At 39.0% G+C, this 24,652-nt stretch overlaps 1 protein-coding gene across 1 annotated transcript in view; it reads right to left on the reverse strand.

The window, feature by feature from the left end:
* The window catches only part of MYO1E (myosin IE), a 416,633-nt gene that overhangs the window by 152,911 nt on the left and 239,070 nt on the right, over nt 1–24,652 (reverse strand). Inside the window, exons 13-15 of the mRNA XM_053717534.1 lie at nt 11,113–11,199; nt 10,793–10,960; nt 1,976–2,061 (exon numbers count right to left, since the gene is read on the reverse strand). Of these exons, the coding sequence (XP_053573509.1) occupies nt 1,976–2,061; nt 10,793–10,960; nt 11,113–11,199 (341 nt within the window). The remainder of the gene's footprint in view (nt 1–1,975; nt 2,062–10,792; nt 10,961–11,112; nt 11,200–24,652) is intronic.

Genomic DNA, 24,652 nt, shown 5'->3' on the forward strand with positions numbered 1-24,652 from the left:
CAGAAAAATTATCATCAGCGCCCTCCTGCTCTACAGTGTTTAAAACAGAGCGATAAAATATTAGCTATGGAGTTATCCATTACTGCCGTCAATTGCTGCATAGTAACAAGCATTGGCACGCTAGAAGTACTAGGGGTCGCCTGCTCGGGCATAACTGGTATAGACACAGAAGGAGATGATGTAGAACTATGTCTACTTCCTTCATCTGAGGAATCATCTTGGGCAACTTTACAATTTGTGACAGTACTGTCCTTACTTTGTTTGGACGCTATGGCACAATTATCACACATATTTAAAGGGGGAACCACATTGGCTACCATACATACAGAACATGATCTATCTGAAGGTACAGACATGTTAAACAGGCTTAAACTGGTTAATAAAGCACAAAAACTGTTTTAAAACAAAACCGTTACTGTCTCTTTAAATGTTAAACAGGGCACACTTTATTACTGAATATGTGAAAAACTATGAAGGAATTATCCAATCTTTACCAAATTTTCACCACAGTGTCTTAATGCATTCAAAGTATTGCACCCCAATTTTCAAGCTGTTACCCCTTAAAATGTGGAAACCGGAGCCGTTTTTAATTTTAACCCCCTTACAGTCCCAGCTACAGCATTTGCTGCGACTTCACCAATCCCAGGGGGGTATATGATATCAAATGAAGCCTTCTAGGAACGTTTTTAGTGGATTCCAGACCCACACACATGCAGCTGCATGTACTGTACTCAAAAGTAACTGCACAGTAATGGCGCGAAAATGAGGCTCTGCCTACTACAGAGAAAGGCCCTTCCTGACTGGGAAGGTGTCTTAACAAGTGCCTGGTGCTAAAAAACGTTCCCCAATGTTATAAAAGTGTGAAATTCAACTTCAAACTGCATATAATACTTAAATAAAGCAATCGATTTAGCCCTTAAGAGTGTCTACCAGTGTATAGCCCATAATAAGCCCTTTATTCTGTTTGAGACTAAGAAAATGGCTTACCAATCCCCATGAGGGAAAATGACAGCCTTCCAGCATTACACAGTCTTGTTAGAAAAATGGCTAGTCATACCTTGAGCAGAAAAGTCTGCAAACTGTTCCCCCCAACTGAAGTTCTCTCATCTCAACAGTCCTGTGTGGGAACAGCAACTGATTTTAGTTACTGTCTGCTAAAATCATAATCCTCTTTTAAACAGAACTATTCATCTCTTTCTGTTTCAGAGTAAATAGTACATACCAGCACTATTTTAAAATAACAAACTCTTGATAGAAGAATAAAAAACTACAACTAAACACCACAAACTCCTCACCATCCCCGAGGAGATGCTACTTGTTCAGAGCGGCAAGGAGAATGACTGGGGGGGCGGAGCCTGGGAGGGACTATATGGACAGCTCTTGCTGTGTGCTCTCCTTGCCTTTCCCTGTGGGGGAGGAGAATATCCCACAAGTAATGGATGACGCCGTGGACCGGACACACCAATGTTGGAGAAATGTAGAGCTCAATATTTTGAGTAAATATTTTCATTTTTATTTGTGAATCAGAGTTCTCTTTGGATAGTTTTTTCACTTGCTACAAGGCGATACTACAATATCAAATAATACAATCTCAAAGTGTTTACTGCCCTTTAAGGGCTGACTAAATTAAACAGTATGCTGACATTTGCACACAAAACAAAATACTGAGAAGAGAGTGTGTAACTAGGGGTAACTGCCACACTATACATACAGGGCTTTGCTGCCTCAGACATGGGGCTATAGCCCTGAGTATCTTACCTCAGGATGTAATGGTTTATTGAGATAATATCAATTTAGGTTTCTATTATATTAATTTAGGTTTTCTTTAATATTAATAGGAATACTAACATGTTAGCCATTTATTAAAAACACATTTAGGGATGAATAATCTTCATATTATAGGTCACATTATTCACTCAAACTAAGAAATTGCATTAAAAAAGTGTTTCACATAAATACCGTAACATTTACTTACAACTGGCTGCTCTGCATTAATTCAATGAGGTCAGTGAAAAGCACGTCACGATTCCGTTCACAGAACCCATCCATATCATATGATACCTTTGATAAAAAGTTTGAATAATAAACAAAATATTTTAAACATTTAAGTATGCTCAATCATTTATTTCACACATAAAGTAAATGTTTACTAAGCAATTAGTGTGTATGCCTCGAGCTAATAGTATAACACATTTTAATCAGCACTTTAGTGTATATAAACATTTGTCCTGTGGCTCCTAAAAATGGAGTCAAGGCTCCTCAACATTGTGGCTAGCTTCTAAATTTAAAAAAAATTGTCACCCCTGATCTAAGAGCCCTTGTTCTAGCTATAAATTAGCTTAAAACCTCATTCATGAAGGTATGCCACTGAGTATACATGTGATATCCTACTTCTAGAATGAACCAAATATATAGGGCTCCATTTATTAAGCTGCGAGAGCGATCTTAAGACTGCTGCAATTTAACCTCTAAAGAGCGGCGGATTTCAATCATCCCGATCTGATCCAGCCAAACATGTGTAAGCAGAATGCGGTCATTGAACAACAAGCAAGCGAGGCCAGGTAGACAAGGTTCATGATAGCAAATCTTGTCTGCCTGGCCCTTGATAAATGGAGCCCATAATCTTACTGGATAATATTATAATTAATTTGTACCTGCCATTTGCATAGAAAAAAAGATATAGAAAACATTATTTTCCATGATCATAGATAAGTTTGTAGTAACATATCCTAGCCATGCTGCTGGATACAGAAGCTGAACATTTAAAACCACCATTTCATTCTAAAATAGATTCCCTTAAATAATATAAAATATTAAATATTGAATTATGTGTAGGAAAAAAATGCAATATAGTTATTATTTATTTTGCCCCCTTTGCTGTAATGTAAGTCTGACATTTAAGGACTTGTTTACGCTGCTGCTGCTAATGAATTATAGTCTTCTTCTATAAAGCATTTATTTTTCCTGCTTAAAAGGACATTGTACACGGTTGTACACTAGATTTTTCTTTGCCTATGCTTTGTTTGTAGATGATCTATTTATATAGCCTATCTGGGGGTGTTTTTGTAAAAATGTATAGTTTTGCTTATTTTTACATAATATTGTGCTGATTTTTAGACTCCTAACCAAGCCCCAAAGTTTTAAATGTATACTGATGTATACAGACTTCAGATTGCTTCTGTTTGTATAATGGGTCATTTCATATGCAGGAGAGGGGGAGTGTCTGCTCTTTTTGCTTTCCAGCTCATTTCAGTGGGTGTCCCAGCTTAACCTTATCAACAGTGCTACATTGGGAGCTTCTAAAAGGTTTTATACTGGATTTTTATATTAGTATCTGTGCATATTATTCTTTATAGTAGTGTCTATTACATGTAGTTAAATGAAAATTAGTGTATACTGTCCCTTTAATGCTTAAAGGGACATGAAACCCAAAAACTTTCTTTCATGATTCAGATAGAGAATACAATTTTAAACAGCTTTCCAATTTATCTCTATTATTTAATGTGCTTCCTTCTCGTGTTATCCTTTGCTGAAAGGTTTATCTAGGTAAGTTTAGGAGCAGCAAAGAACCTAGGTTCTAGTTGCTGCTTGGTAGCTTCAGATATATAATGATGGTCATTGGCTCACCTATGTGTTCAGTTAGAAACCAGTAGTGCATTGCTGCTCCTTCAACAAATGATACCAAGAAAATGAAACAAATTATATAATAGAAGTAAAATAGAAAGTTGCTTAAAATTGTATGTTCTACCTAAATCATGAAATATTTTTTTTGGGGGTTTCATGTCCCTTTAACACCCCTCAGAAGTTTACATTTAATAGATTTTCTTGCTCTTTCTTTGTGCTTTCCAAATAGCATTTGCATCTTGCATTGTCTCAAATACAGGGAAAATTGTAGATTTGCCCTCATCCGTCTCTAGTAGTCCCACTACCTATGGACTATATAAATGTGATTACATCCTGCATTGTGACAAATACAGGGAAATTTGTAGATTTTCCTTCATGACCTGCTGAGTTTTTCTTGATGTTTTGCACAAGTGAAATGTGCAGAAAACGCTTTTTAAATTTAATGTTTTGCACAAGTGAAATGTGAAGAAAACGCTTTTTAAATTTAAATTGACACTAATACAGCTGTACTGTTATGTCAATGCTCATTGGTCACTCAATAGGTACTTCCTGCAATTGCTCACTGAGTATTAGTGAGAGGTTACCTATACTACACCAATTATCATTAGTTAGAAGTGTGCAACTAGTACTGGCATATTTATTTAAATATAAATAGCCTTCAGCAAAAACACTGTCCATGGATCTCAGCATCCATTCAACAGTACCGGAAGAAATAACCGCTACAGAAAGGTCACTCAAGTCCTCCACTTCGCCCAGAGTGCAGTTTATTGACATCCATTTAAAAAGTGCAGTCTGACGCGTTCTGTGCCCTCTAGTGGCGCTTACTCATAGACATGTCTATGGCCGCGTTCGACAAGCGCTCCAATCGAACTGGGACTCGCTTGGAGCGTTCTGTGAATACTTGCAAGTGAGGCGCTGGGTGTTCCCTCACTGCTCTGATGACGTAAGTCCCAACGTTTCCAGCGTGCTGGAAAAGCTGGGACTTTTCAGAGCAAGCTCAGATGCGTGTAAACATGGCAGCCTTCACAAGCAACATGTGTGTATATATATATATACACACACACACACGTGTTGCTCGTGGAAGCTGCCATGTTTACAATATATATATATATATATATATATATATATATATATATATATATATATATATGTTGTAAGCAAGCTGCCCACATGCTCAACCCTCTGCAGCCCATTGGCTGCCGGGTTGCCCCTCGGCCACACGCTCATCGCACACAAGCACAAAAACGAACATTGCGCGCTGTGAAGTGCTTGCCTGTAATGGTTCTGCAGAAGAGTTATTTATTAGCCCATTAATTAGATTGTTGTAACGTGTGGGGAGTTTCCCGTATGACTCGTCAGACAGGAGCTGGCCCTATTGCACATAGACAGGCGTAGCGGCACCATGTGCGCCACGGCATTACCTGTCACCCGTGACGTGTGCAAGGAGGTGGGCTGTGAGTGACGGTGTGTAAATAAGTAAGGGAGCTTATAATAAACATTTGAATGCGCAAAGTCCATTATTGTGCAGCAGATCCCTTTGCGCATGCATTTTTTTTTTCTAAGCTCCCTTGCTTGTGACGTCTCCTAGCGCCACGTCATCGATGGAGTAGAAGTGCCTCCGCTGGCTCCTGAGCGCTTGCCGAACGCGGCTTATGAGTAAGCGTAAAGCACCATTAGAGGTCGTGAAACAAGTCAAACGTACTGCCCTGTATGTCATCCTTCATGTTGATGCACTTTTTAAATAAATAGCCTTTACTATACTTTTTTCAGGCATGCTTTTTCATTTGGATGACAAAAACATCTTGAGTACTGTTTTTTTAACTCTTTTACCACAATGTGAGATGCATAAATCAGAACTAACCAGACACTTAAAACCTTCTCCCCACTTGTAGGGTTCATTAGTAATACACCATTTGGTCTAATCATGGCTTTATTACAAATGATAAATTCCCAAGAGAAGCATTGAGCTGAAGGTGAACAAGAGTGACATAATCTCTACACTACAACACCTTTTTCAGTTTGTTGAATTAGAAACTTGACAAATAAACAGAAAACTATACGAATCTGGGGAATCTCAGGATTTGCATGTGAGTTTCCATACATCTTCATGGAAGCAAAAAATACATGGATAAAGTAAAATAAAATACAACTAACTTTTTCAGTTTGGACGATGACTGCCTGATGTGTTTAAATGCAGGTTTAACAACAATTTAAGACACATGTGTAGTTAATAATTTCATATAATTGAATCATTTGACCATTAACATGTTTAAGTTTCCAGACACTTTACTGCAGTCAAAAATTAACATTTAGATACTTCTATGTAATTAGAAAAAAACGCATGTGCAGGAACTTTAACATTGAAAATAACCAAGAAATGCCCTTAAAGGGACACAAAAGCCACCTTTTTTCTTTCATTATTTAGAAAGAGCATGGAATTTTTAACAAATTTCCAATTTATTTCTATTATCTAATTTGCTTCATTCTCTTGATATCCTTTGTGGAAAAGCATATCTAAAGAGGCTCAGTAGCAGCTGATTGGTGGCTGCACAAACACTGTGTGCAGAATTATTAGGCAAATGAATATTTTGACCACATCATCCTCTTTATGCATGTTGTCTTACTCCAAGCTGTATAGGCTCGAAGGTCTACTACCAATTAAGCATATTAGGTGATGTGCATCTCTGTAATGAGAAGGGGTGTGGTCTAATGACATCAACACCCTATATCAGGTGTGCATAATTATTAGGCAACTTCCTTTCCTTTGGTAAAATGGGTCAAAAGAAGGACTTGACAGGCTCAGAAAAGTAAAAAATAGTGAGATATCTTGCAGAGGGATGCAGCACTCTTAAAATTGCAAAGCTTCTGAAGCGTGATCATCGAACAATCAAGCATTTCATTCAAAATAGTCAACAGGGTCGCAAGAAGCGTGTGGAAAAACCAAGGCGCAAAATAACTGCCCATGAACTGAGAAAAGTCAAGCGTGCAGCTGCCAAGATGCCACTTGCCACCAGTTTGGCCATATTTCAGAGCTGCAACATCACTGGAGTGCCCAAAAGCACAAGGTGTGCAATACTCAGAGACATGGCCAAGGTAAGAAAGGCTGAAAGACGACCACCACTGAACAAGACACATAAGCTGAAACGTCAAGACTGGGCCAAGAAATATCTCAAGACTGATTTTTCTAAGGTTTTATGGACTGATGAAGTGAGAGTGAGTCTTGATGGGCCAGATGGATGGGCCCGTGGCTGGATTGGTAAAGGGCAGAGAGCTCCAGTCCGACTCAGACGCCAGCAAGGTGGAGGTGGAGTACTGGTTTGGGCTGGTATCATCAAAGATGAGCTTGTGGGGCCTTTTCGGGTTGAGGATGGAGTCAAGCTCAACTCCCAGTCCTACTGCCAGTTTCTGGAAGACACCTTCTTCAAGCAGTGGTACAGGAAGAAGTCTGCATCCTTCAAGAAAAACATGATTTTCATGCAGGACAATGCTCCATCACACGCGTCCAAGTACTCCACAGCATGGCTGGCAAGAAAGGGTATAAAAGAAGAAAATCTAATGACATGGCCTCCTTGTTCACCTGATCTGAACCCCATTGAGAACCTGTGGTCCATCATCAAATGTGAGATTTACAAGGAGGGAAAACAGTACACCTCTCTGAACAGTGTCTGGGAGGCTGTGGTTGCTGCTGCACGCAATGTTGATGGTGAACAGATCAAAACACTGACAGAATCCATGGATGGCAGGCTTTTGAGTGTCCTTGCAAAGAAAGGTGGCTATATTGGTCACTGATTTGTTTTTGTTTTGTTTTTGAATGTCAGAAATGTATATTTGTGAATGTTGAGATGTTATATTGGTTTCACTGGTAAAAATAAATAATTGAAATGGGTATATATTTGTTTTTTGTTAAGTTACCTAATAATTATGCACAGTAATAGTCACCTGCACACACAGATATCCCCCTAAAATAGCTATAACTAAAAACAAACTAAAAACTACTTCCAAAACTATTCAGCTTTGATATTAATTAGTTTTTTGGGTTCATTGAGAACATGGTTGTTGTTCAATAATAAAATTAATCCTCCAAAATACAACTTGCCTAATAATTCTGCGCTCCCTGTAGATGCCTTGTGTGATTGGCTCACCCATGTGTATTGCTATTTCTTCAACAAAGTATATCTGAAGAATGAAGCAAATTAAATAAAAGAAGTAAATTGGAATGTTGTTTAAAATTGTATTCTCTATCTGAATTATGAAAGAAAAGTTTTGGGTTTCATGTCCCTTTAACAAAAAGGACAAAATGGTTTCATCACGTCCAAGAATACTTTAATAAGCTGGCAAGTGTTTTTTTTATTAATAAGAAAAACTGTTTTGAATTATCCTAATGCACAGTTTAAGGAATGTTTTTAATGGCTCTAAAAAACAAGTGAAAAACCATGAGATGCAATTTGCCCCAGTATTCTAAACGAATGATACATAAACCGATCATTTAAAAACATTTGTAAACTAGATAAACTGTTGTTTGGGTGACAATGACACTTGACACAAGTTTGTACAACCTGTTGTTGTGCTGATAACAAATGCTAAAGGATTGTTGTATTGAAATATACTTTTCTGTATGCGCTGTTGTAAAAATGGAGATTTGCCTTCAGCCTGGTATATTTCTTTCTTTTATTCACTCCATTATTTATAGGGCTCGGTATAATAATGAAAACTAATCTTCCATGGTACAGACAGACCATGCAATTTTAAGAAACATTTTCATTGTACTATTATTATTACATTTACTTTGTTCCCAAAGTATTCTTGTTGAAAAGCATATCTAGGTAGGCTCAGGAGCAGCAATGCACTGCTAGGAGCTAGCTGGTGATTGGTGACTGGATGTATATGCCTTTTGTCATTGGCTCACCAGATACGTTCCTCTAGCTCTCAACTGTGCATTGCTTCTCTGGAGATTATTTTAACTATTTGTTTAAGCCATTTGCTGGGGTTAAACACACAGTTATATACAACAATAAAGCAATAAAAACATATTAGAGCATTTTATTTTTGCAAGTTTATGTCCCTTTTACGCTACCCATTATGTGGATATTTCCGCAAACATCCCTAACACTCATGTGTATGTTGCTTTGGCAGTGAAAACTTAGTCTAAGACCCGCTTTGATCTAGAAAACGTAAGTCTTGGCATTAATATAATGCCCAATCCCATACTTTAGTTTCATTCTCCTACAGCTGCTGTTAATAAAATCAAAGCTTCATTCCTGTTTTATTGTGTTAACCACTATCTGATTATAAATGAGCAGACAAAGCAATGTGTGAGATTCAGTCAGCACATTTTTAGACAGTAACACAGGACTGATATGAACAGGGAGTATTAAACAAACTCTATACACACATCAGGGAATCTGGATACTGTTACAAACGAAAATGAAGACATCTGATAAAAATGAATTAAACTGCACACCAGTTAATTTTACACTAATTAATTGTATGTTAATTATTGTGAAGCTGGAGAAAATTACCAAATATTCCCTCTTTCCCTAAAAGTAAAAACACAAAACAAAAACACAACTTGGTAGCTAAATAAATGTAATGTTCTGATATTAGGGAGAATTCTTCATCTTGTCTTCTTTTATCAGTTGCCTCCTATCTCACCATATTCCCATTAAACTTTCTCACTTAAAGGGACATTAAACCTAACATTTTCTTTCATGATGTAGACAGAGAATACAATATTAAACATTCCAATTTACTTCTATTATCAAATTTGCTTCTTTCTTTAGATATCATTTGTTAAAGAAATAGCAATGCACATGGGCGAGCCAATCACATGAGGCATCTATGTGCAGCCATCAATCAGCAGCTACTGGGCCTATCTAGATATGCTTTTCAGGAAAGAATACCAAGAGAATGAATTAGATAATAGAAGTAAATTAGAAAGTTGGTTTAAATGGTATTCTCTATTTGAATCATGAAAGAAAAAATGTGGGTTTAATGTCCCTTTAAATCACCCTTTCCTTTCTTCTTTCCCACATTGTTAGTTTAACCAGTGCACCCTTTTTAATTTGCCCCTCTCTAATACACACAGTAATATAAGTAGATCAAGAGTGCAAAGAGAAGACATTAAACTACTAATTACAAAGGCAATTAAATCACACACCTAGCTTCATGGCTAGTAGACTCATACATAGAGAACTGTTATAAAACTAGTCATCTAACAAACACAATGAAGAAATGTGATAGGTAAATCCTATGCACAAAAGCCAACAGAACCACCTGCACATAACCCATATATTCACATAGGGAAGGGGTGGTTCTCTATACAATCAAAGTAGCAATACACAAAAATAGAGATGTACTCAACCGGGAAACAAAGTATAATAGCTTGTTCTATGGCTGGTCACCACCCCAGGAGAAGCCTCTTTTTTACCAAGAATATGGCTTTAATAGAGAAGAACTTTCCTGAGGTATGCCAGTCTGGTGCCACCTAAAACCAACAGACCTGCCCTAACATACATGGCAAACCCTGATGTACATTTTGAGTGGGTCTCATCAGTGAAGTTCAGCCATATTCCTCTAGGCACAGACATGGGCATGGGTCCTGGTACTCCTGTTTTTTTTATGTTTTTATTGTGTATACAAGGTAGCAATCCTTTCTGCTCTGAGAGTTTGGAGAACTGCTGTTCCTAGACACATAATGGGGCAGGTCTAAGCAGCACTAAGCAGTAGGAAGCCAGAAAGCTGATTTGAACAGATGTTTATATAAAAAAATATTTATTGGCAGATCTATGTATATTGGAGTCTCTGATGACTGGTGGTGCAGTGGCATCTCACAGCGCCCCTATAACCACCATTAGAGATGGGTCTCAATATATTTACCCTGGCTCTTGTCTTAAAACATGTAGCACACCACTCAATATTGAGGAGCCTGTAGTAATTTTTAATTGTGGACCCTAACACCTTATATTCCATTTAACTACCATACATAATAGCTTAACCTTAATTTTCTTTTAGAAAGATTTAATGATATAATCATGGACATATTTAACCTTCAAGATATATAACTAACAGAGCTCAAATCAATGGGTTTTTCCATCTCATTGGTTAAACTGGAATTATCAACACTTGTTAATTAAACAATATTTTAGAAATTAGCTGTGTTCTCCGTTACCTTTCCAGCATAATGATGTATAATAAATCCCTGGTTCCAGCTATTAAAATGTTCATGAGTTCCTACTGCCATCTGTAGCTTCTGAAGAAGGGTCTGATCTGCCCCTTCTCCCACAGCATGCATTGTGGCACATACATCATCCAAAATACTCATTACACCAGGAGGGTTCTGGGAAAGCAAATACATAAATAAATAAACAACATCACATTATTGAATACAATGTTCATACAATTACTACACTCTGTTTCAATTGATCTTCTAGCAGCCTCTTTAATATTATTTTCTTATTTAATATAATAGATATTCTTCTTTGTACATACCACTTTGTTTTCGATGAGATCACATACAATTTTGTTATTGAAATATTCTATAGGTGTCCATCTGATTCCTTCTTGAACATATTCTTCCTGCAGAAAGAGAAAAATGTGCAATATTTTCTTAATTTTTGTAGTAATATTGCATCACTGATACTACATACTGAATGTAAGCAATGAAGTGTAAAGTACTTAATTTGTTAAGTATAAATCTTGTTTTCTCCAACACGCTCATAGTGACATAATCAGGACTAGTGAGGTCAGTAACAAAGTCCTAAGGATGCCCTAAAGTTCTATGATTAAAGGGATATGTTACCCATGTGCTAAATCACTTGATGCAGCATATCTGTAAAAAAAAACTAGTTAGAAAATATCACATGAACATATCTATGTAAAAAGGAAGAAACTTTACCTCAAAATGTATTCAGCTAACCACAGTAAGTGCTCTTTGAGCAGCTATACCCAGCTACTCTTTTTACTATCATCTGCATGGTGATAAAACACCCAACAGCCAATTAGCATCATCAGTGCTAAGTTCACACTTTTCTATATTGTGATCACATGGGATATCCCCATAATTGTATAGTAAAACTCCTTAAACTATGGAGAGAAATAAAATGACTGTGCCTGCACATTGCTAGATGCACACTCCCTTGCAAGTCTGGGGACAAGTATCCTAATTGGATACTTAATGTCCCTTTACAATAGTATGTGGTTACCAAATTCTGAAGTAAAATATAATCCTTTTATACAAGACATGTTGCACCACTTTCAAGTGATTCAGTGTTTGGGTGACATGTTGTTGTGGACATTCCTTTTTTAATGATGTGTTAAAAGTATATATTTAAGCTAATGTAAGTCCTGAGAGCATTTGCTTTTGTAGTTAAAGTATTTGAGTGCAACCATACCATTTTGTTGACTTCTATAGTGATATTCATGTGATATTTTCTAAGCAGATTTATACATACAGTATATGCTGCATCACTTTCAATTGATGTAGCATATGGGTATTACCTCTAACTAACAGTTCTTGTTTTGCCTAAGGTAACCAAAAAGAAACAGAGAAAAACTATTTTACCCATAAACCTAAAGGGACAGTTTGCCCACAAAATGTTTCCCCTTTAATTTATTTCCAATAATACATTTTACCTGCTGAAGTGTATTAAATTGTTTACAAAATAGCCGATTTAGCCTATGGTATCCCCACCTATACTGAAAGTTTCTGGAGCTACGTCCAGGCTATTGACAGGCTTATGTAAACACAGCCAGCAGAAGAAATTACACTCCCGGTGGGGTGTATAAGAGATAACTAATAAAATGATACATTTTCATTGTTCCCTCTAAGTATTAGGCTTTGGTTTACAAATAACTATAAGATAAGGAAACAAGTAATAAGATCTTATTTTACCTGCAAACTCAACCCATTTCAATAGGCTGTAGTTTCAAAGCACAAAACCACCAATTTCATATACAAAAATAAATCTGAAAATGCAATTTCTCATACATTCTACAATCTGCAGCTGGTATAATAAGTTATTGAAAATACATTAAGGAAAAGACAATGTTACAGTATACTGTCCCTTTAAAAAAAAGGGAAGGGTGGTCCCTGCTGAAGCAAGTATTATATTGCCCTGGCAATCAGTGCTGGCCACAAACACAGCTGAACTAAGAAGAAAACAAATTGTCTTTAAAAAGGCTGAATGTGAAGGCTGAAAATGAGCGTTCACATGAAATAATAAAGTGATATTTTCTTAAAGGGACAGTAAAGTCATAATTAGACAGACATTCAAGATTTAGACAGAGCATACAATTTTAAACAATGTTCCAATTTTACTTCTATTATTTAATTTGCTTCCTTTTCTTTTTATCCTTTGCTGAAAGCTTTATCTAGGTGAGCTCAGGAGCAGCAAAGAACCTAGGTTCTAGCTGCTGATTGGTGGCTGCATATATATACTGATTGTCATTGGCTCACCCATGTGGTCAGTTAAAACCCAGTAGTGCATTGCTGCTCCTTCAACAAATTATACCAAGAGAATGAAGGAAATATGATAATAGAAGTAAATTGGAAAGTTATTTAAAATTATATGTTCTACCTAAATCATGAAAGAAAAATGTTGGGTTTCATATCCCTTTAAGTCAGCATATCAGAGATAGGAAAAATATAAGTCCTGGGCAGCTTAGTACCAAGAGAGAAGCACACCTCAGAAATAAAACCATTAATAGGAAAACATTGATAGACTTTAACCATATATGTTCAGTGTTCTAATGCCTAATGTGCAGAAATAAAGGGATAACATTTAGAAGCAGAAAAATTCTTATTCTTTAATTAACGCAGAGAGGAAAATAAGTTTCACTTGGCGGAAAAGGCAGTAAAATATGAAATAGCATAGTACTATGCCAACTAGAAACCACTTGGCAAAATACCAGAAAACATAGCTATGGAAAAGTAAAAGAGACGGCAAAACTTGCAAACCAGAAACATTACAGATACAATAAGAGAGGGATATCATAAGTAATAAAATGCTTAAAGAGGAAATAATCCAAATTATTCCTCAAAAAACCTTCCTCCTTTGGCTAATAACAGACAAAAGGAAGTGATAATAAATACAAGTACAGTCATTTAACTGCAACAAATGGAAGCTTTCATTCTGCAAATCAAGCAGAATATTCTGTAGAACACGACCAAAGCAGAGGATGAGAGGAAAATACATCATTATTTAAAGAAGGAGGAGCCCAAAACAGTAAGACTAAAAAGCCCCACAATCGTCACCGTCATCCTTTTGGCTTTAAGAAAACAAATAAAACCTTCTATGCCTACAACAGATATATCTGATTCATCACATGCTTTTGTATAACAAAAAGCACATGACTTTACTCATTAAGTAATAACTAAATAGAATTACAAACACCAGGATTCATAGCTTCCTGGCAAAAAAACAACCTAACTTTAAGCAAACATCCCCAACACATTTCACACACAAAAAATGCTACCACAGCAAAAAATCTAAAGTGCATGCAGCTTACTTAAGTTGTGAAATTTCTGCAGGAGCATCCAAGGCATTTGGGAAAACAACCCAATAACTAATACAGTAAATAATATGAATGCACTCTTATTGAGGGGCAAGCCTTTTAAATGCCTTCAAATAGGCTGACATGAAATGTTTTGTAACCTTAGCCTTACACTCCTGTCAAGCCAAAAAACGGTGGCTAGTTAAAGGTACACTGAACCCAATTCTTTTGTGATTCAGATAGCGCATGCAATTTTAAGCAACTTTCTAATTTACTCCTATTATCAATTTTCTTCGGTCTCTTGCTATCTTTATTTGAAAAACATAATTTATGCTTACCTGATAAATTTATTTCTCTTGTGGTGTATCCTGTCCACGGATCATCCATTACTTGTGGAATATTCTCCTTCCCAACAGGAAGCTGCAAGAAGAACACAGAGCTGTCTATATAGCTCCTCCTGTCCCTGCCACTCCCAGTCACTCCGAAGACAAGCAAGAGAAAGGGGAAACCATAGGGTGCAGTGGTGACTGTAGTTTAAAAATAAAATATACCTGCCTGGACTGGATACACCACAAGAGAAATAAATGTATCAGGTAAGCATAAATTATGTTTTCTCTTGTAAGGTGAATCCAGTCCACGGATCATCCATTACTTGTGGGATACCAATACCAAAGCTATAGGACACGGATGAAGGGAGGGACAAGGCAGGTACTTAAACGGAAGGTACCACTGCCTGTAAAACCTTTCTCCCAAAAATAGCCTCCGAAGAAGCAAAAGTATCAAATTTATAGAACTTTGAAAAAGTATGAAGCGAAGACCAAGTCGCCGCCTTACAAATCTGTTCAACAGAAGCCTCATTTTTAAAAGCCCATGTGGAAGCTACCGCTCTAGTAGAATGAGCTGTAATCCTTTCAGGAGGCTGCTGGCCAGCAGTCTCATAAGCTAAGCGTATTATACTTCTTAGCCAAAAAGAAAGAGACGTTGTCGAAGCCTTTTGGCCTCTCCTCTGTCCAGAGTAGACAACAAACAATGCAGATGTTTGATGAAAATCTTTAGTAGCTTGTAAATAAAACTTTAAAGCACGAACCACGTCAAGATTGTGTAAAAGACGTTCCTTCTTTGAAGAAGGATTAGGACACAGTGACGGAACAACAATCTCCTGATTGATATTCTTATTAGATACCACCTTAGGTAAAAACCCAGGTTTGGTACGCAAAACTACCTTATCTGCATGGACGATCAGATAAGGGGAATCACACTGTAAGGCAGATAACTCAGAAACTCTATGAGCCGAGGAGATAGCTACCAAAAACAGAACTTTCCAAGATAAAAGCTTGATATCTATGGAATGCAAAGGTTCAAACGAAACCCCTTGAAGAACTTTAAGAACTAAATTTAAACTCCATGGCGGAGCAACAGGTTTAAATACAGGCTTGATTCTAACTAAAGCCTGACAAAATGCCTGAACGTCTGGAACATCCGCCAGATGCTTGTGCAAAAGAATAGACAGAGCAGAAATCTGTCCCTTTAAGGAACTCGCTGACAAACCTTTCTCCTATCCATCTTGGAGAAAAGACAATATCCTAGGAATCTTGACCTTACTCCATGAGTAACCCTTAGATTCACACCAATGAAGATATTTACACCATATCTTATGATAGATTTTCCTGGTGACAGGCTTTCGTGCCTGAATTAAGGTATCAATGACTGACTCGGAGAAGCCACACTTTGATAAAATCAAGCGTTCAATCTCCAGGCAGTCAGTCGCAGAGAAATTAGATTTGGATGGTTGAAAGGACCCTGAAATAGAAGGTCCTGTCTTAGAGGCAGAGTCCATGGTGGAAAGGATGACATGTCCACCAGATCTGCATACCAAGTCCTGCGTGGCCACCAGGTGCTATCAAAATCACTGATGCTCTCTCCTGCTTGATTTTGGCAATCAGACGAGGGAGCAGAGGAAACGGTGGAAACACATAAGCCAGGTTGAAGGACCAAGGTGCTGCTAGAGCATCTATCAGCGCTGCCTTGGGATCCCTGGACCTGGATCCGTAACAAGGAAGCTTGGCGTTCTGGCGAGATGCCATGAGATCCAGTTTTGGTTTGCCCCAACGTTGAATCAACTGTGCAAACACCTCCGGATGGAGCTCCCACTCCCCCGGATGAAAAGTCTGTCGACTTAGAAAATCCGCCTCCCAGTTCTCTACTCCTGGGATATGGATAGCTGATAGGTGGCAAGAGTGAATCTCTGCCCAACGAATTATCTTTGAATCTTCAAACATCGCTAGGGAACTCCTTGTTCCCCCTTAATGGTTGATGTAAGCTACAGTCGTGATGTTGTCCGACTGAAATCTGATGAACCTCATTGTCGCTAGCTGAGGCCAAGCCTGAAGAGCATTGAATATCGCTCTTAGTTACAGAATGTTTATCGGAAGGAGAACCTCCTCCTGAGTCCACGATCCCTGAGCCTTCAGAGAGCTCCAGACTGCCCCCCAGCCCAGAAGGCTGGCGTCTGTTGTTACAATTGTCCAATCTGGCCTGCGAAAGGTCATACCTTTGGACAGATGGACCCGAGATAGCCACCAGAGAAGAGAATCCCTGGTCTCTTGATCCAGATTTAGTAGAGGGGACAAATCTGTGTAATCCCCATTCCACTGACTGAGCATGCAGAGTTGCAGCGGTCTGAGATGTAGGCGGGCAAACGGAACTATGTCCATTGCCGCTACCATTAAGCCAATTACTTCCATACACTGAGCCCCTGAAGGGCGAGAAGTAGAATAAAGAACACGGCAGGAATTCAGAAGTTTTGATAACCTGGCCTCTGTCAGGTAAATCCTCATTTCTACAGAATCTATCAGAGTTCCCAGGAAGGAAACTCTTGTGAGAGGGGATAGAGAACTCTTGTTTTCGTTCACTTTCCACCCATGCGACCTCAGGAATGCCAGAACGACGTCCGTATGAGAGTTCGCAAATTGGAAGTTTGACACCTGTATCAGAATGTCGTCTAAGTAAGGGGCTACTGCTATGCCCCGCGGCCTTAGGACCGCCAGAAGTGACCCCAGAACCTTCGTAAAGATTCTTTGAGCTGTAGCTAACCCAAAGGGAAGAGCCACAAACTGGTAATGCCTGTCTAGGAAGGCAAACCTGAGAAACCGATGATGATCTTTGTGTATCGGAATGTGAAGATAAGCATCCTTTAAGTCCATGGTAGTCATGTATTGACCCTCCTGGATCATAGGTAGGATGGTTCGAATAGTCTCCATCTTGAAAGATGGGACCCTGAGAAATTTGTTTAGGATCTTGAGATCTAATATTGGTCTGAAGGTTCCCTCTTTTTTGGGAACAACAAATAGATTTGAATAGAAACCTTGACCCTGTCCCTCCTTTGGAACTGGGTGGATCACTCCCATAACTTGGAGGTCTTGAACACAATGTAAGAATGCCTCTCTCTTTATCTGGTTTGCAGATAATTGTGAAAAGTGAAATCTCCCTTTTGGAGGGGAAGCTTTGAAATCCAGAAGATATCCCTGGGACACAATTTCCAACGCCCAGGGATCCTGGACATCTCTTGCCCAAGCCTGGGCGAAGAGAGAAAGTCTGCCCCCTACTAGATCCGTTACCGGATCGGGGGCCAATCCTTCATGCTGTCTTAGAGGCAGCAGCAGGCTTCTTGGCCTGCTTACCTTTGTTCCAAGTCTGGTTAGGTCTCCAGACCGGCTTAGACTGGGCAAAATTTCCCTCTTGTTTTGCATTAGAGGAAGTTGATGCCGCGCTCGTCTTAAAGTTTCGAAAGGCATGAAAATTAGTTTGTTTGGTCCTTAATTTGTTAGACCTATCCTGAGGAAGGGCATGAACTTTTCCTCCAGTAATATCAGAAATGATCTCCTTCAATCCAGGCCCGAATAGGGTCTGCCCCTTGAAGGGAATATTAAGAAGCTTAGACTTTGAAGTAACGTCAGCTGACCATGATTTAAGCCATAGCGCCCTACGCGCCTGAATAGCGAAACCAGAATTCTTAGCCGTTAGTTTAGTTAAATGAACAACGGCGTCAGAAACAAATGAATTGGCTAGCTTAAGTGCTCTAAGCTTGTCAAGTATATCATCCAATGGGGTCTCTACCTGTAAGGCCTCTTCCAGAGACTCAAACCAGAAGGCCGCAGCAGCAGTGACCGGGGCAATGCATGCAAGAGGCTGTAGAATAAAACCTTGTTGAATAAACATTTTCTTAAGGTAACCCTCTAACTTTTTATCCATTGGATCTAGGAAAATACAACTGTCCTCGACAGGGATAGTAGTACGCTTAGCTAGGGTAGAAACTGCTCCCTCCACCTTAGGGACCGTTTGCCATAAGTCCTGTGTAGCAGAATCTATGGGAAACATTTTCTTAAAAACAGGAGGGGGAGAGAACGGAACACCTGGTCTATCCCATTCCTTAGTAATAATTTCTGAAAACCTTTTAGGTATTGGAAAAACATCAGTGTAAACAGGCACTGCATAGTATTTATCCAATCTGCACATTTTCTCTGGCACTATAATGGTGTCACAGTCATTCAGAATAGCTAAAACCTCCCTGAGCAACACGCAGAGGTGTTCAAGCTTAAATTTAAATGTTGACATATCAGAATCAGGTTGAAGCATCTTCCCTGAGTCAGAAAAATCACCCACAAAAAGAAGCTCTCCTTCCTCAGCTTCTGTATATTGTGAGGGGGTATCAGACATAGCTACTAAAGCGTCAGGGTGCTCTGTATTTCTTCTAACCCCAGAGCTGTCTCGCTTTCTTTGTAACCCAGGTAGTGTGGATAATACCGCTGTAAGAGTATTATCCATAACTGCTGCCATGTCTTGTAAAGTAAACGCCATGGGCGCGCTAGATGTACTTGGCGCCTCTTGAGCGGGAGTCCCTTGAGCGGGAGATAAAGGTTCTGACACGTGAGGCGAGTTAGTCGGCATAACTTCCCCCTTGTCAGTTTCCTCTGGTGATAAATCTTTCAAAGACAGAATATGGTTAAACTTAAAAGTGAAATCAGTACATTTGGTACACATTCTAAGAGGGGGTTCCACAAAGGCTTCTAAACATAATGAACAAGGAGTTTCCTCTATGTCAGACATGTTTAAACAGACTAGCAAAGAGACCAACAAGCTTGGAAAACACTTTAATGAAAGTTAACAAGCAAAAAATAAAAACGGTACTGTGCCTTTAAGAAAAATAAAAAAGGTAAAAATTTGAAAAACAGTGAAAAAAAGCAGTAAATCAAACGAACTTTTTACAGTGTGTATAATAGGCTAACAGAGCATTGCACCCACTTGCAAATGGATGATTAACCCCTTAGTTACAAAAACGGATAAAAAAAACGAAATAAACGTTTTTTAACAGTCACAACAAACTGCCACTGCTGTGGCCCTACCTTCCCATACAATCGACTTTGGAAAGCACTAAAACCCTTTAGAGAGGTCCTAAGCATTCAGGGGACTCCTTCAGGGAAACTGGATGTCTCAGACTACAAAATCTAATGCGCATTTAGGCACGAAATTAGGCCCCTCCCACTTATGTATTCACAGTGAGAGGCCTAACAAAACTAACCCTAGGCAAATTTAGCCAGCCATGTGGAAAAATCTGAGCCCCAATAAAGTTTTATCACCAATATGCATATAAAAAACGTTTAAGCACTTCCAGCAAACGTTTTATATTTCAGTAATGTGAAAAAATAATAAGAGTATTACCTTTAACAGCAAGCATGATACTAGTTGTTATTAAATCACTGTAATCAGGCTTACCTTAGATAAATCTGGTATAAACAGCATTTTCTAGCATTTACATTTCTCTAGAAAAATTTAAACTACACATACCTCATAGCAGGAAACCCTGCACGCCATTCCCCAGCTGAAGTTACCTCTCTCTTTAGTTATGTGTGAGAACAGCAATGGATCTTTGTTACAACCTGCTAAGATCATTAAAGACCACAGGCAGACTCTTCTTCTACTTTCTGCCTGAGTCCAAAATAGTACAACTCCGGTGCCATTTGAAAATAACAAACTTTTGATTTGAAGAAAGAACAACTAAATTACACCACATCTCTCTAACTACTTCCTTTCTTGTCGAGAGCTGCAAGAGAATGACTGGGAGTGGCAGGGAGAGGAGGAGCTATATAGACAGCTCTGCTGTGGGTGTTCCTCTTGCAGCTTCCTGTTGGGAAGGAGAATATTCCACAAGTAATGGATGATCCGTGGACTGGATACACCTTACAAGAGAAAAGAAGGCATCTAAGCTTTTTTTTTGCTTCAGACATCTGGACAGCACTTTTTTTATTGGTGGATGAATTTATTCACCAATCAGCAAGGACAACCCAGGTTGTTCACCAAAAATGGTCTGGCATCGAAACACATTCTTGCATTTCAAATAAACATACCAAGAGAATTAAGAAAATTTGATAATAGGAGTAAATTAGAAAGTTGCTTAAAATTTCATGCTCTATCTGAATCACGAAATAAAACAATTTGGGTTCAGTGTCCCTTTAACCCCTTAACGACCGACGACGTATGCCATACGTCCTCAAAAAAAAAGCACTTAACGACCGAGGACGTATGGCATACGTCGTCGGTTAAACAGAGCACTGGAAGCGATCGAAATCGCTTCCAGCTGCTCTAACAGTATTGCAGGCTTGCCTTGAGGTCTAGGCATCCTGCAATACTGTTCCCGAGTGCCGGGACCGGATTGATCACTCCCCCACGAGTGATCACTTCCGTTTTCGCTCCACGTGGAGCCCGGCAGTGTTTCAGAGCATCGGAAGCGATCGGACACGCTTCTGATGCTCTGCTTGTGTGCTAAGTGCCTCGGTGGGTCGAGGCACTTAGTTAGTTATAAAATAAAGGTAAAAATTAAAAAAAAAAAAAAAACATTTAAAAAAAAGCCCTAAATAGCCCCCCCCCTTCACTAGGCATCCAAGATGGCGATGCCCAGTGCATCATGGGGCCTCTGGGGGTGTCCCTAGCCTGCCTCATCATAGGGGCAAGCTAGAGTCACCCAATCTGAGCCTCCCACCCAAAAAAAAAATAATAATAATAAAATACCCCATTTGTCTGATCATGTCAATATTTGTAAATATTGACACTGATCAGTGTGGATCTCCCTCCCTCTCCTCACTTGCGATTTTGTTGGAGAGAGAGAGAGACCTGTTTTTTTGCAGAGAGAGATTTAATTCTTTTATTTGTTAAAAAAATATAGAACCAAAGGCTCTTTTCAGAGCCATTAACCCCTAGCTTGCCAGTGATCACTATAAATCACTGGCATTAGCATAGCTGCACTTTTTTTTTGCTGTCTGTGCATTTTTTTAGGGGTTAATTTTTGTTGTTGTAATTTTTTAAAAATCCAGAGGCTCTTTTCAGAACCATTTAGTTAATTTAATTTAATTTTCAGAGCCATTAACCCCTAGCTTGCCAGTGATCGCTATAAATCACTGGCAGGAGCATAGCTGTACTTTTTTGCTGTCTGTGCATTTTTTTAGGGGTTAATTTTGTTGTTGTAATTTTTTAAAAATCCAGAGGCTCTTTTCAGAACCATTTAGTTAATTTAAATTAATTTTCAGAGCCATTAACCCCTAGCTTGCCAGTGATCGCTATAAATCACTGGCAGTAGCATAGTTGTACTTTTTTGCTGTCTGTGCATTTTTTTAGGGGTTAATTTTGTTGTTGTAATTTTTTAAAAATCCAGAGGCTCTTTTCAGAACCATTTAGTTAATTTAATTTAATTTTCAGAGCCATTAACCCCTAGCTTGCCAGTGATCGCTATAAATCACTGGCAGTAGCATAGCAGTACTTTTTTGCTAGTTTATTTAGTTAATTAATTTAGTTAATTAATTTAATTTAAAAAAATTTAGTAAATTTTTTCTGTGACAGATACAAAAATGTCACAGAAAATATATAGTGCTGAGGAGGCGTATGCCATCCTTGCGTCAGAGTCAGATGCCTCTATGTCTGACTCAGACCCCAATTTTGACCCTGCCATATGCTCAGATACATCACTAGATGCAGTCTCAACTGATAGTGATTTATCTGTGGCTGCTAGACCCCCTACCAGCCCCCCTGCTAGCCCCCCTGCCAGAAGGAGGCGTGTTGCTGCCATTGCTGCTGAAGAGTGGGTAACACCTCATCTCCAGAGGCCAGATATCCCACCCTTCACAGCAAATGCTGGCATAAATATAGATGTGGCAGGTTTTAGCCCCCAGCAGTTTCTGGAAGTGTTTCTGGGCGATGATGTATTGGGGAACATTGTCGCCCAAACTAATTTATATGCCCATCAGTTCCGTGCTGCAAAGCCTGGAACATATTTGGCAAAGCAGCAATGGGCCCCCATCAATGTGCCAGAATTCAAAAAATTCTGGGCATTGACCATGCTGATGGGCATCATAAAGAAACCCTCCATTCGCTCCTACTGGAGTACTAGCCCCATCTGCTCTACCCCCATTTTCTCCCAGATTATGTCGAGGATGAGGTATGAAATGATTCTGCATTTCATGCACTTCAGCGACAACAGCCTGTGCCCCCCTAGGGAGCATCCCCAATTTGACAGGCTGTATAAAATGCGCCCCCTGATAACCCACTTTTCTGCCAGGTTTGCAGAGGCTTATACACCTGGAAGGAATATATGCGTTGATGAATCCCTAATGAAGTATAAGGGAAGGCTGGGATTCAAGCAGTTTATTCCTTCCAAGCGCTACAGATATGGGGTAAAGGTGTATAAGCTCTGTGACAGCGAGAATGGGTATACTCAGGCCTTCCGGGTGTATGAGGGAAAGGATAGCCAACTTGACCCTCCAGGTTGCCCAGAACATATGGGAACCACTGGCAAGATTGTCTGGGACCTGATATTACCCCTAATGAACAAAGGGTATCACTTGTACTTAGACAATTTTTATACAAGTGTCCTTTTGTTCAAGCTACTGTATTGCTTTGATACAGTAGCTTGCGGTACAATTAAAAAGAACCGCGCAGGTTTCCCAGGACAGCTTGTACGCACCCGGCTACGAAGGGGGGAGACCTCAGCTCTGCGCCAAGAGGAGCTGTTGGCACTTAAGTACAGAGACAAGAAGGATGTATACCTTCTTACCACCATCCACACAGAGAGGACGGTGGCGGTTTCTGTACGTGGCAGAGCTGAGATCATAAGGAAGCCAGTGTGCATCAAGTCTTATAACCGGCATATGGGTGGGGTTGATCTGGCTGATCAGCTGCTGCAGCCCTACCTAATTATGCGGAAGACAAGGGCCTGGTACAAAAAGGTTGCAATTTACCTAATGCAGATTGCAACCCACAACGCTTTTTTGTTGTTCAAAAAAGCAAACCCCAGAGTTAAAAAGTTTACAGTTTTTACAGTTTCAGCTCCAGATTATTACAGTTTTTACAGTTTCAGCTCCAGATTATTACGGGGATTTTGTACCATGATGCACCTGCTCCCCGGGCGGTGATGGGAGAGAGCAGAGTTGGGGCTACCCATTTTATTTTTAAAATCCCCCCTACTGCGGCAAAGCAGAAACCACAAAAAAAAATGCAGAGTCTGTACCAAGAGGGGGAAGAGAAGGGACACCATATATCACTGTCCTGATTGCCCTGGACAGCCTGCACTCTGCATTGGGGACTGCTTCAAGCGGTACCATACAATGGTCAATTTTTAAAAAAATAAATACATTTGCTGTTATATATATATATATATATATATATATATATATATATATATATATATATATTTTTTGGTTATGTTTACAGTTAGATGTTTTTTTGTTTTTTTTACTTTTACTGTGCCAGATTTTTACATTTCACTACTCTATTTTTTTCTAAAATTGGGCCTGTTTTTTTTTTAACCAAAACCCCTGTCAAACCTATGCATGGGGGACATAGGTGTTCTCAGGGTGCCTTGCAGAAAACAACCTGAAGTATTCTTTTGCAATAACTTACAACAATCTCTCCTAAATCATAGTCAAAAAGCAATATGTCTGTAAAAATTGAAAATTGAAAAATTACCACCATACACTTTCTCCAATTTTTTGGGCTAAAACGGTTGCTTCAAAGGCATCAAAGCATACCATATACAATACCTTGGGGTGTCAACATTTAAAAAATATACACTTTGAATGCAATAAATAAAAGTGGGGTATGCGATAGGCCCCAAACTAAAGATAGGCCTATCAGAAGAAATACTCTCATTTTTAATAACTAAAATCATGTAACATAACCTTCTCAAAGTCATCAAACCACTCCATGTATAATACCTTGGGGTGTCAACTTTTTAAATATAATCACATTTATGGAAAACAAATAAATTGGGGTATGTTAAAAGACCCCCAAAAAAGACGATAGGCAAAGAAAATATGTTAAATGTGAAAAAAAATCACAAACACATGTCAGACATTTGGCATTGCATCGCCCAAACAAGCCACCAAACCTATGCATAGGTGGTATCACTGAACTCAGGAGATGTTGGTGACCACAAATTGGTGTCTTCTTTGGTAGTAACACATAACAGGAGCTGTGAATCCATGTCTAAAGT

The sequence above is a fragment of the Bombina bombina genome, chromosome 6 (assembly GCF_027579735.1).
Source record: "Bombina bombina isolate aBomBom1 chromosome 6, aBomBom1.pri, whole genome shotgun sequence".
Lineage (NCBI taxonomy): Eukaryota > Metazoa > Chordata > Amphibia > Anura > Bombinatoridae > Bombina > Bombina bombina.